At 42.9% G+C, this 13,127-nt stretch overlaps 1 protein-coding gene across 2 annotated transcripts in view; it reads right to left on the bottom strand.

Moving 5' to 3' along the window:
• The window catches only part of OSTF1 (osteoclast stimulating factor 1), a 33,330-nt gene that overhangs the window by 14,367 nt on the left and 5,836 nt on the right, over window positions 1-13,127 (bottom strand). For both annotated transcript variants that reach the window (XM_079996168.1, XM_079996169.1), the window contains exon 2: window positions 10,432-10,478. In XM_079996168.1, coding sequence (XP_079852294.1) covers window positions 10,432-10,478 — 47 coding nt within the window. The remainder of the gene's footprint in view (window positions 1-10,431; window positions 10,479-13,127) is intronic.

The following is a 13,127-nucleotide window of genomic DNA, read 5'->3' as shown; positions in this document are numbered from 1 at the left end:
GGGAGACCTTGATCGGTCAGCAAGCAATACAGCCAGGCGTATAAAGCTGCTAAAAGAACGCCTTGGGACAAATACTATCCCCTATGATTTGAGGCCCCTAGAGCAAAGTGAAGAAAAAGGTCACGTAGTAGCCCCTCTTAGAAGAGTATTTGATGCACTTGAGGAGCCTGTGCTGGTTAACGGGCAACCCGGACCACGGCCACCTCGAACTTCGACCCTGCAATATATTCCATTCACGACTACGGATCTGATGAATTGGAAAACACACACCCCATCTTTCGCAGAAAAACCTCAGGCTATGATGGACTTGGTGACTTCAATAGTAAATACTCATAGTCCTACTTGGACAGATTGTCGCCAGCTCCTAAATACTCTTTTCACCACTGAGGAAAGGAGAGACATAATTGAAAAAGCACAGATATATTTGCGTGAGCAGGCCAGAGTGGGAAATATTTTTAATATTGATCGTCATCTTCAGGACAACTTTCCCTTGGAAGATCCTAATTGGGATCCAAACAATGCAATTCACCTGGCCAGACTTACCACCTACCGCCAGACACTTGTGCAAGGTATCCGCAGGGCATGCCAGAAGCCCACTAATATGTCTAAAGTCTCAGAAGGGTAGATGTGTTACCCATAACACTGTTTCGTGTTCGGTGTGCACCCACAAAAAGACTTAAGTTGTCACCTTTTGAGCTCCTGTATGGGAGGCCACCCTCCTTTGTTCAAGATATTCCAGCTGACCTTAAACAAATAGGAGACCATGTGACACAGGAACAAGTGCAATCTCTCTCCCGTGTTTTTGTTTCTCTTAACAGGTGGGCCCTCGAGCGCACGCCGTGCAGCATTGCCGAGCCGATTCATCAGTTCCAGGCTGGCGATAGCGTATGGGTGAAAGAGTGGAAACGCGATCCACTTGCACCTAAGTGGCGTGGACCTTACACCGTCTTGCTCTCTACTCCAACAGCGGTGAAGGTAGCTGAGGTGACCCCCTGGATTCATCACTCTCGTTTGAAGAAGTCTGAAGGCAGTTGGACGTGCAAAGGTGACCCCTCTAATCCTTTAAAACTGACTCTCTCCAAAAACCCCTGTATCTAGCCCTACCGGGAACGGGCTAGGTCACGGGCAACATTTAGACGACCGGCCTGCTGCAGCCACAACCTGGAAGCTGGCTGACCTGCGCACGCCTGAAGCTTGAGGAGCGTCTGAACCAGCGACTGTGAACGGAAAGATTCTCTTATACAATTGATTGACTGCCCCCTTGTGGAACAATTATAAGGGATATTACTCATTGGGGATCCTCGGGATATATGTTTTGGTCTTGGTGGTTCCCCATTTCTGTCACTGGGGGAATTATATTGGGGCTAATATTTATTTGCTATCACAATAAGGTAATCTTTTGTGGAAGGAATGCATATGCTAGACATCAACATGATTTTATTATTAATCCTGATCCCTTGGGAAGGGGAAGGGTCCTTGAATCTGACCAAATTTGCTAAATATGGATTCCGCCATGACCACAATATGTGGGTAGGCTTAGCTGAGATGGTAGCCAATGTTGCAAATAGGACTAATTGCCTTGTTTGCTCTCTTGGGCCAGATGATTCAGAGGGAGGTATGCCCTTATTACCAATACCATTAAATGCCATTGGTATGGTAAGCGAAATGCCACACCAAACAGAAGTACAGAATTTCCCCGGATGGAACTCAACTAAACCAATACGAGTTATACCTGTGCAAGGGGAATTCTGTGTACATAAATCATCAGATGCAGCTGATCCTACCATGATAGGCTCTTCCCATTGCCACTATACTTGGGATTATATTAAGAATAGTCAAACCTGGGCAAACGGTACTACGTATCGAACTTGGAATACCTTGCCCTGTGCACCTCCTTTTATTCATGCATGGAAAATGGTGTGGAACATAACTGTGACAGAAGAAGGCAATCTAACATACTGCACAGTGAATTCTGTACCCCTTTTGATATTTCGCCTTCTGCACTCCACGTACCAAAAACCTCAGACCCGATGGTTGTGGTGGATATGTGGAGAATGGGCATACAAGAAACTCCCTTCCAAATGGAGTGGGACTTGTTTCTTGGGATGGGTATTACCACCAATGTGGATTATGCCCACTAGTTCGGCCAAGCGTACACGAAGAAACGCTGACATTTCTCATATAGCAGGAGGAAGTACCCAAAGTTGGAGCGGTACTGATGATTGGCCACCAGAGCGCATTATAGCCTATTATGATCCTGCCTCCTGGAATCCTGGTGAGCTCATACAAGGGGCACGGGATCCTATTTATAATCTAAACAGAATAATTCGATTGCAAGCAGTAGTGGAACTTGTAACCAATGCAACGGCCCAGAGTTTGAGACTTATTGCACAACAGTTGGATGAAAGTAGAGCCGCCATTTTGCAGCTGAAAATGGGAATGGATTATGTACTTGCCAGGCAGGGAGGCCTATGTGGAGTCTTGAACTTGACAGGGAATGCCTGTTGCTTCAACATTTCTGATAATGGTGAGGCAATCCGTGTGTTGGCCACAAAGATGGAGAATATAGCACATGTCCCAGTACAAACATGGGAAGGATGGGATATGGGATGGCTCACCAATTGGTTACCTAATGTTGCGGGACTCAAAGGGATACTATTGTCTTGCTTGTTTTTCTTGACAGTAGTAATAATGGTTTTATGTATGGTGCCATGTATCATTTCATGTTTTAGAAGTACAATTAGCAAGATGATTTCAAATGAAACTCTACCTCATATCATGGCCCTATACAGAGCTTTACCTCAGGAATATGATGAAGGTCAAGCTATCAAGGACACTTGGGATGAAGGTCCTTGAGCTTGAAAGGGGGGAATGAGGCATCTAATCATAAGCCTGCATTTTTATTAAAGCTTATATGTTTAATCAGGGCCTGTATCTTAAAAGACCAGTCTTAGAAGACCAGTTGCTTAAAAACCTTGGCAAGATATTTTTACTCCTAGACAAGGGGCCCCCCTGATTTATAGCAGAAAACAATTCTCAAAGTCGTAAAAAGGGAATTACAGGCTGACAGCCAAGGTTACACTGACCCTACAAATTAAGGGTGGATAAATAGTAAAATGAGCCATATCTTCTTCCTAAGGTTAAGAAGGTCAAGAGCAGTGAAAAAGCATCTAGCTGGCAGAAACAGAACATTTTCTGGGAAGACTTTTCAAAAGCTGTTTGTTTCTTAAACTAAGATCCTTTTAAGATTTCTTTTCCTTTTAAAAGGTTATTTATGTATTAAATATATTAGCTTAAATATAATTATGCAAAGGATTTAAGAAATGCTAGATTCTTATTTCATATAGTTGGAAGAGATCACAGGGGCCATCAGGCACCAGCCCCCCCTTGCCAGACAGAAGACGCCAATCGAGCGCTCCTGATATATGGTTGTCAGGCCTTTTGTTTAGAAACCTTCAAATGAAGGAGATCTCTCAATGTTGATGTGAACTCAATCCTTGACATGCATAAGATAAAAATTCAAGATTAATTATCTGTTTTGGAAGGCAATAGGGCAAGGAGGGCAAGAGGTGAGCTGGTAATTAAGATTCCTTGTTGAGACACATGTAAGATATATTACTACTTATTTGTCATTTATAGATAGAAGAATATATAGCTTTTTATTTTCCATAAAAGGGCAAGAAGGAAATGGGTGTATCTTTTGTGATTGGCTCTAGCCAACAGCCAATAGGAATTTCAACCAGGCTGATTGGACAGAGGCAGCCACAGGAGGAGCAAGGGGGCTGGATTAAGGAAATATAAGTGCTGGCCAGAATGGCAAGAGGCCAGGCCAGAGCTTGGTAACCATATACCACTGTGCCTCATATTTATTTGTCTGACAAATAAATTATTATTTTAATTTCTCTATTGCTGCGTTGAATATTTCATTCCAGCTAAGCGTTAACCACAAGCAGGGTGCTACATTTTATGGTGCCTCTGTGACTCGGATAAGTGGTCTGCTGGAACGCAGCCCCTTCGCCCTACTGGGCAGGGTACAAGAGAGAGGACCTCTAAACTGCTTACCCAGCGCGCACTGGGAAATTTTTCCAGGGGAACGCAGAAGACTCGTCTGTCTGATACCCTGCTCACTGGCGGCGACGGACCGGGGGGAACCAGCCAAGGGTAAGTGCACAAAGGGGTTTTGGCCCTCCAATTAATTGGGAGGAAGAGAAGTCTTGATCAAACTTCTGCGTCTCAGTAAAGGGGAACTGAGTACGCTAGGTGGCTGGGTACATCAGATGGTGATCTGGTGTAGGGAAAGGTTGGGAGGTAGAGTGTGGTGAAGTATCCAGCGCATTGTATGTGTGAGAAAGTACAGAGCAATTTGTAGCTGACCTGAGTGTGGAGTGAGTAGTACTCCGGTTCCTAGTAAGGCGACTTCACTAGGCGAGAAATCTCACAAAGCGCTTGTGTGAGTGGCTGAGTGGATACTTCACAGGGCCATACAATGGGAGTTGGGGGTTCAAAGGGGGGAAATACACCTCTTGAATGTATGTTAAATAATTTTAAGAAAGCCTTCTCAGGGGCATATGGAGTCAAAATGACGCCAGAGCGCTTGAGAACGTTATGTGAATTAGAATGGCCGAAATACAATACTGGATGGCCATCTCAGGGAACCTTTGATATAAATTTAGTAAGCAAACTTTGGTCTGATATCACCAAAGAAACTGGAGGGTGCCCAGAACAATTTTCATATATAGATTCTTGGCTGAGCACATTAAATAAAAATCCTCCATGGATAAGGGAATGCAAAGTCAAACGATGCAAATTATTGGCTGTAAAAGCCGAAGCTAGGAAAGGAATCTTGCCAAATAAACTCAAACCCATTTTTGAGGGACCAGAGGAAGAGGTGCTTCCACCTCCACCCTATGCTCCACATCGAAGGGAGCCTAATCCAAACACTCCACCAGTTGTAACCCCAAGGCAAGAAACTTGAATGAATAATGGGGGTGGAGTCACAGAGCTTGATTCCTTGATAGATTATGATAAATATCTTCAGGAGGCATTGGAGTCCTATAATAAAGCCCAAGCAGAAGTGGTTATTCCACCTGTGACTCCTAATAGACCTCCATCTACAGTCTCCTTTAGTGGAACAACTGATTGCCTACCCCAAACCCCTGTACATCCAAGTCCTAGAGAAATATTACAGAAGTTACAGGGAGACCTTGATCGGTCAGCAAGCAATACAGCCAGGCGTATAAAGCTGCTAAAAGAACGCCTTGGGACAAATACTATCCCCTATGATTTGAGGCCCCTAGAGCAAAGTGAAGAAAAAGGTCACGTAGTAGCCCCTCTTAGAAGAGTATTTGATGCACTTGAGGAGCCTGTGCTGGTTAACGGGCAACCCGGACCACGGCCACCTCGAACTTCGACCCTGCAATATATTCCATTCACGACTACGGATCTGATGAATTGGAAAACACACACCCCATCTTTCGCAGAAAAACCTCAGGCTATGATGGACTTGGTGACTTCAATAGTAAATACTCATAGTCCTACTTGGACAGATTGTCGCCAGCTCCTAAATACTCTTTTCACCACTGAGGAAAGGAGAGACATAATTGAAAAAGCACAGATATATTTGCGTGAGCAGGCCAGAGTGGGAAATATTTTTAATATTGATCGTCATCTTCAGGACAACTTTCCCTTGGAAGATCCTAATTGGGATCCAAACAATGCAATTCACCTGGCCAGACTTACCACCTACCGCCAGACACTTGTGCAAGGTATCCGCAGGGCATGCCAGAAGCCCACTAATATGTCTAAAGTCTCAGAAGGGTAGATGTGTTACCCATAACACTGTTTCGTGTTCGGTGTGCACCCACAAAAAGACTTAAGTTGTCACCTTTTGAGCTCCTGTATGGGAGGCCACCCTCCTTTGTTCAAGATATTCCAGCTGACCTTAAACAAATAGGAGACCATGTGACACAGGAACAAGTGCAATCTCTCTCCCGTGTTTTTGTTTCTCTTAACAGGTGGGCCCTCGAGCGCACGCCGTGCAGCATTGCCGAGCCGATTCATCAGTTCCAGGCTGGCGATAGCGTATGGGTGAAAGAGTGGAAACGCGATCCACTTGCACCTAAGTGGCGTGGACCTTACACCGTCTTGCTCTCTACTCCAACAGCGGTGAAGGTAGCTGAGGTGACCCCCTGGATTCATCACTCTCGTTTGAAGAAGTCTGAAGGCAGTTGGACGTGCAAAGGTGACCCCTCTAATCCTTTAAAACTGACTCTCTCCAAAAACCCCTGTATCTAGCCCTACCGGGAACGGGCTAGGTCACGGGCAACATTTAGACGACCGGCCTGCTGCAGCCACAACCTGGAAGCTGGCTGACCTGCGCACGCCTGAAGCTTGAGGAGCGTCTGAACCAGCGACTGTGAACGGAAAGATTCTCTTATACAATTGATTGACTGCCCCCTTGTGGAACAATTATAAGGGATATTACTCATTGGGGATCCTCGGGATATATGTTTTGGTCTTGGTGGTTCCCCATTTCTGTCACTGGGGGAATTATATTGGGGCTAATATTTATTTGCTATCACAATAAGGTAATCTTTTGTGGAAGGAATGCATATGCTAGACATCAACATGATTTTATTATTAATCCTGATCCCTTGGGAAGGGGAAGGGTCCTTGAATCTGACCAAATTTGCTAAATATGGATTCCGCCATGACCACAATATGTGGGTAGGCTTAGCTGAGATGGTAGCCAATGTTGCAAATAGGACTAATTGCCTTGTTTGCTCTCTTGGGCCAGATGATTCAGAGGGAGGTATGCCCTTATTACCAATACCATTAAATGCCATTGGTATGGTAAGCGAAATGCCACACCAAACAGAAGTACAGAATTTCCCCGGATGGAACTCAACTAAACCAATACGAGTTATACCTGTGCAAGGGGAATTCTGTGTACATAAATCATCAGATGCAGCTGATCCTACCATGATAGGCTCTTCCCATTGCCACTATACTTGGGATTATATTAAGAATAGTCAAACCTGGGCAAACGGTACTACGTATCGAACTTGGAATACCTTGCCCTGTGCACCTCCTTTTATTCATGCATGGAAAATGGTGTGGAACATAACTGTGACAGAAGAAGGCAATCTAACATACTGCACAGTGAATTCTGTACCCCTTTTGATATTTCGCCTTCTGCACTCCACGTACCAAAAACCTCAGACCCGATGGTTGTGGTGGATATGTGGAGAATGGGCATACAAGAAACTCCCTTCCAAATGGAGTGGGACTTGTTTCTTGGGATGGGTATTACCACCAATGTGGATTATGCCCACTAGTTCGGCCAAGCGTACACGAAGAAACGCTGACATTTCTCATATAGCAGGAGGAAGTACCCAAAGTTGGAGCGGTACTGATGATTGGCCACCAGAGCGCATTATAGCCTATTATGATCCTGCCTCCTGGAATCCTGGTGAGCTCATACAAGGGGCACGGGATCCTATTTATAATCTAAACAGAATAATTCGATTGCAAGCAGTAGTGGAACTTGTAACCAATGCAACGGCCCAGAGTTTGAGACTTATTGCACAACAGTTGGATGAAAGTAGAGCCGCCATTTTGCAGCTGAAAATGGGAATGGATTATGTACTTGCCAGGCAGGGAGGCCTATGTGGAGTCTTGAACTTGACAGGGAATGCCTGTTGCTTCAACATTTCTGATAATGGTGAGGCAATCCGTGTGTTGGCCACAAAGATGGAGAATATAGCACATGTCCCAGTACAAACATGGGAAGGATGGGATATGGGATGGCTCACCAATTGGTTACCTAATGTTGCGGGACTCAAAGGGATACTATTGTCTTGCTTGTTTTTCTTGACAGTAGTAATAATGGTTTTATGTATGGTGCCATGTATCATTTCATGTTTTAGAAGTACAATTAGCAAGATGATTTCAAATGAAACTCTACCTCATATCATGGCCCTATACAGAGCTTTACCTCAGGAATATGATGAAGGTCAAGCTATCAAGGACACTTGGGATGAAGGTCCTTGAGCTTGAAAGGGGGGAATGAGGCATCTAATCATAAGCCTGCATTTTTATTAAAGCTTATATGTTTAATCAGGGCCTGTATCTTAAAAGACCAGTCTTAGAAGACCAGTTGCTTAAAAACCTTGGCAAGATATTTTTACTCCTAGACAAGGGGCCCCCCTGATTTATAGCAGAAAACAATTCTCAAAGTCGTAAAAAGGGAATTACAGGCTGACAGCCAAGGTTACACTGACCCTACAAATTAAGGGTGGATAAATAGTAAAATGAGCCATATCTTCTTCCTAAGGTTAAGAAGGTCAAGAGCAGTGAAAAAGCATCTAGCTGGCAGAAACAGAACATTTTCTGGGAAGACTTTTCAAAAGCTGTTTGTTTCTTAAACTAAGATCCTTTTAAGATTTCTTTTCCTTTTAAAAGGTTATTTATGTATTAAATATATTAGCTTAAATATAATTATGCAAAGGATTTAAGAAATGCTAGATTCTTATTTCATATAGTTGGAAGAGATCACAGGGGCCATCAGGCACCAGCCCCCCCTTGCCAGACAGAAGACGCCAATCGAGCGCTCCTGATATATGGTTGTCAGGCCTTTTGTTTAGAAACCTTCAAATGAAGGAGATCTCTCAATGTTGATGTGAACTCAATCCTTGACATGCATAAGATAAAAATTCAAGATTAATTATCTGTTTTGGAAGGCAATAGGGCAAGGAGGGCAAGAGGTGAGCTGGTAATTAAGATTCCTTGTTGAGACACATGTAAGATATATTACTACTTATTTGTCATTTATAGATAGAAGAATATATAGCTTTTTATTTTCCATAAAAGGGCAAGAAGGAAATGGGTGTATCTTTTGTGATTGGCTCTAGCCAACAGCCAATAGGAATTTCAACCAGGCTGATTGGACAGAGGCAGCCACAGGAGGAGCAAGGGGGCTGGATTAAGGAAATATAAGTGCTATGCGTACCATGTGTATCTGGGGTCAATGATGCCTTAGAAAGAGAGTGAGAGTTTACACTGAGTTCTCTCAATCAAAGGCACACAAGGAAACGTGCTGGTTGTTCTCTCCCACTCCTCAAACATGTCCATTTTTGAGAGGGTGAGGAGTGTATACTCTGGTTTTCTGAAGTGCAGCTGTGGAGGCTGCACTTGGCTTTCCTTTCTTGCCCTCAGTTTCTCATAACATGGGTTTGGAGGAGCAGAAGGAAAGAGAGTGGGGAGAGAACACGAGACAGCAGAACATTAGACACGGGAGGCTTCCAAGAGCGGAGTTGCAAGATCACCCTAATATATTTAATTTACAGAGTAGCTTTAAAGTGGAAAAGTTGGACTAAGGCAGGAATAGGCAAACTCCGACCCTCCAGATGTTTGGGACTACAATTCCCATCATCCCTGACTCCTGGTCCTGTTAGCTAGGGATGATGGGAATTGTAGTCCCAAACATCTGGAGGGCCAGATTTTGCCTATGCCTGGACTAAGGAGTTGTGGTGGTTCCATTTTTGCTGGAGGCTAATCTGTCGGGCCTACCTTAGGACAAAGTTAATTATTAGCCGAAAGGCAGGCCCTAGAAAAAGGAATATGCCTCACCCATCCAGCATTATAGCAGAAGACATCTGAGTTTGCTTTTTCTGCTGTTCCTTACTGAAAGGATTTGTAAGAGAAGATTACTTTGTAAGCCTTTGGCAAGATGTGACTGCTCAGAAGGAATGCTGAATCAGCAAGAGAACAGAGACTCCAGTATCTTAAAAGGGTGTTGTGCAGCTTGGTTAACACTTTCTCTTAATGGATTCAGACAAACTTGAAGAGGATGCTCAAAATCTTGGATGTAATGACACTGCCAATCCACATCTCTCCAGGGGGGCAAAAGCAGAACAAAATACAGGCTTCGCCCCCTCCAACTTTCCACCCTACTTCTCACTTTTCAAGCAGTTTGTTCAGAAACTAAAATACTTTTGCTGAAGTCAGTTGGATTTATAACTCCCTCCCTCATTCATTGTGTGACTAAGATGCACAGGCAATTGGGTTTTTAACCAATAGCGAGTTGGTCATATTGTGCACTCAGAAGAAACACTGTTGTGTTGACAGACACCAGCGCATGCACAATTAAGGCCAAATCCTTGGTTAAGGTACACATGGCCTGTCCACTTATTTAAGGGCCAAACTACCACCTGTGCATGAGACCTTGTTCTTGAGCAAATATGAGGAAGATCAAACTGCAGCATCGGCCTCTAAAATGTTTAGATCTTTCACCTCTGCGGGTACAATGTAAATATCAATTCCTATGTTTTATTATCACAAGGGCAAGGTTGGGTTTAGCTGCTAAGTCATATTAAAAAATAACATTTCCTTATTTTAGAGGGGAGGAGAAAAATAAACTTAAATACTTACAGTTCTGGGTTCAAATGTATACAAGGCTCTAAAAACTTTGACTTGTCCTAAATATAAAGAAAGAAATAAACATTAACAGAATATTTTTTCCTTTCCCTAAGGTTGAATGAATCAAACATCCATGTCCCAAACTCAGCCAACATTTTAATTGCAAGAGCTCTAACAACAGTCTAAAGCCTGTTCGTCAGGTTCATGACACATCAAGGAGGGAAGGTATAAAAACAAGTGAAACACTGGACCCCCAACCTGTGGCTTATTCAGTCCATTTTGAAGGTAAAGAAGGTATGGAAAATACATCTAAGTCTGAAGAAAAATGTACTCCAACCAAAACAGAAGACAGCTTAGATTCAGCCATTTTACTGAGCAAAAGTTCTGGATTGCAAAATGTACACTATGACAAGCTAATTGATAATCTTATGCAAATGTCAAAGAATATTAATATTTTATAAACATCTTTGCATTTTCATTTATTTTGTTTCTTTAAATAAAGTTAATTTTCAGATGAATGCAAGGGTGTGGGGTTTTTTTATCTTTATATATGCATATATCATTATTTGGAAACAAAAACCACTGCTTAATAATATAAAAATAAAGACAACCATGTTTTTAAGTAACTCATAAAGTAACTCATTCTTATCCACTTAACTGTATCATGAGGTTCCACTGTCCATATGCTAATCAAATATACAGTGGTGCCTCGCAAGACGAAAAGAATCCGTTCCGCGAGTCTCTTCGTCTTGCGGTTTTTTCGTCTTGCGAAGCAAGCCCATTAGCAGCTTAGCGGATTAGCGCTATTAGCGGCTTAGTGGATCAGCTGATAAGCGGCTTAGCGGATCAGCTGATAAGCGGCTTAGCGGACCAGCTGTTAAGCGGCTTAGCGGATCAGCTGATAAGCGGCTTAGCTCTTAGGAAAAGGGGGGGGGGAGGAAAAAAACCCGCAGGAACTCGCAAGACATTTTCGTCTTGCGAAGCAAGCCCATAGGAAATTCGTTTTGCGAAGCACCTCCAAAACGGAAAACCCTTTCGTCTAGCGGGTTTTCCGTCTTGCGAGGCATTCGTCTTGTGGGGCACCACTGTACACCCTCTTTTACAGAAAATAGGACAAGGTATCACACAGCACAGGACAATATAATTTACAGTGGTACCTCAGGTTAAGTACTTAATTCGTTCTGGAGGTCTGTTCTTAACCTGAAACTGTTCTTAACCTGAAGTACCACTTTAGCTAATGGGGCCTCCCACTACTGCCGCGCCACTGTAGCACGATTTCTGTTCTCATCCTGAAGCAAAGTTCTTAACCTGAAGCACTATTTCTGGGTTAGCGGAGTCTGTAACCTGAAGCGTATGTAACCTGAAGTGTATGTAACCTGAGGTACCACTGTAATTATTAATTGCAGTTTATATAATTGCAGTTTATATAATTGCAGTTTTTTGTAAACCACTTTAAGGGATTTTTAACAATCAAATGGTCTGTGCATGTATATTTACTTTTTAAAAGTGTTCACAGTAATTCTTACCACAATCCTGTAAAGCAGATCAGTACTGTTATCACCATATTGGAGAAGGGTAAACTGAGAGTGGCCTAGTTTGCACATAACACTAAAACATTACTTGGCTGTAAACTTTGTTGAAATACTAATATATTGGTTTAGGATCAAGTGCTAATCTGCAAAGTATGTTGCAATTTTCACCTCTTTCATGCACATACCAAACCTATGAAATTAAGCTCTAATTATTTTCGTGTTTTCTTATGCTTATGTCAGCAGCAACCACAACAGACTCAAGACTGTTTTCCATTAGACTTATATGTTTTATGGCTCCCTTAAAGGGCCATGCAGCAGACAAGAACAAGCAGCAGACAAAAACAAACCACATTTTTCCAACTCAGCAGATAGTTTGCTTGGGAATTATTGCTCATATGCAAAGTTTATAAAAACCAAGGGCTGTTAGAAACTAACAGGGGTGATGGGATCAGAGCAACTGCAAAAAAAGAGAGAAGTAACTTCCAGTATTCATTTAAGAATATTTTTGCCATAATGCTGTTTTTTAATGGAAAAGGTGCTCTTTAAATGGTCTGAGATTATTTTAATTGCTGCAGCTGTTTGAGAGGGCTGCAGTCCACTCAAACAAACAGACTATTGTTTTTGAACCCAAGGGCTTTTCTATCCTGTATTTCCCTTTAACTTCTTTGTACGGCCTTGCAGATAATCATAGAAAACTATGTCCCTCTGTCAATGTTTTCTGTATTAAAGTGTTATTTTCCTCCTCATTTGCTTCTGTACTCCACCCCCAGCTACCCCGCACATAACAAAAGAGCACATTTTTAAACATAATGTAGCTGCTTTTATTGCAACATTTAGTTTGGGCCCAACTTCTCAGGAGGAAAAGCTTTCGACATTGGATGAGGGAACTGAAATTGCCCCTATACTGCAAGGAAATGGTTCTGTGGTGGAGTCCTCGTGTCCACTGAGGAAATGACGTTGAACTAATGCAATGTTGCATTGCATTAGCTACCTTGCAGGGACTTGGGTACTGGCCTGGACTAATATAGTAATGTTCAGTTCTGCTCACATGCAGACAAGAGAATGCCAATGAATTTCTAAGGGTCAAGCCCAGGCCAGCCCACCCATGAGGCAAGGTGAGGCAACTGCTTCAGGTGGCAGCATTCATAGGGGCAGCAGATCCTGATGCAGATCTTA

Source organism: Podarcis cretensis, assembly GCF_951804945.1.
Source record: "Podarcis cretensis genome assembly, chromosome: 11".
In the NCBI taxonomy this organism is placed as follows: domain Eukaryota; kingdom Metazoa; phylum Chordata; class Lepidosauria; order Squamata; family Lacertidae; genus Podarcis; species Podarcis cretensis.
Note: the sequence above shows the minus strand (reverse complement) of the source record. Positions and strands in the feature narration are given on the sequence as shown.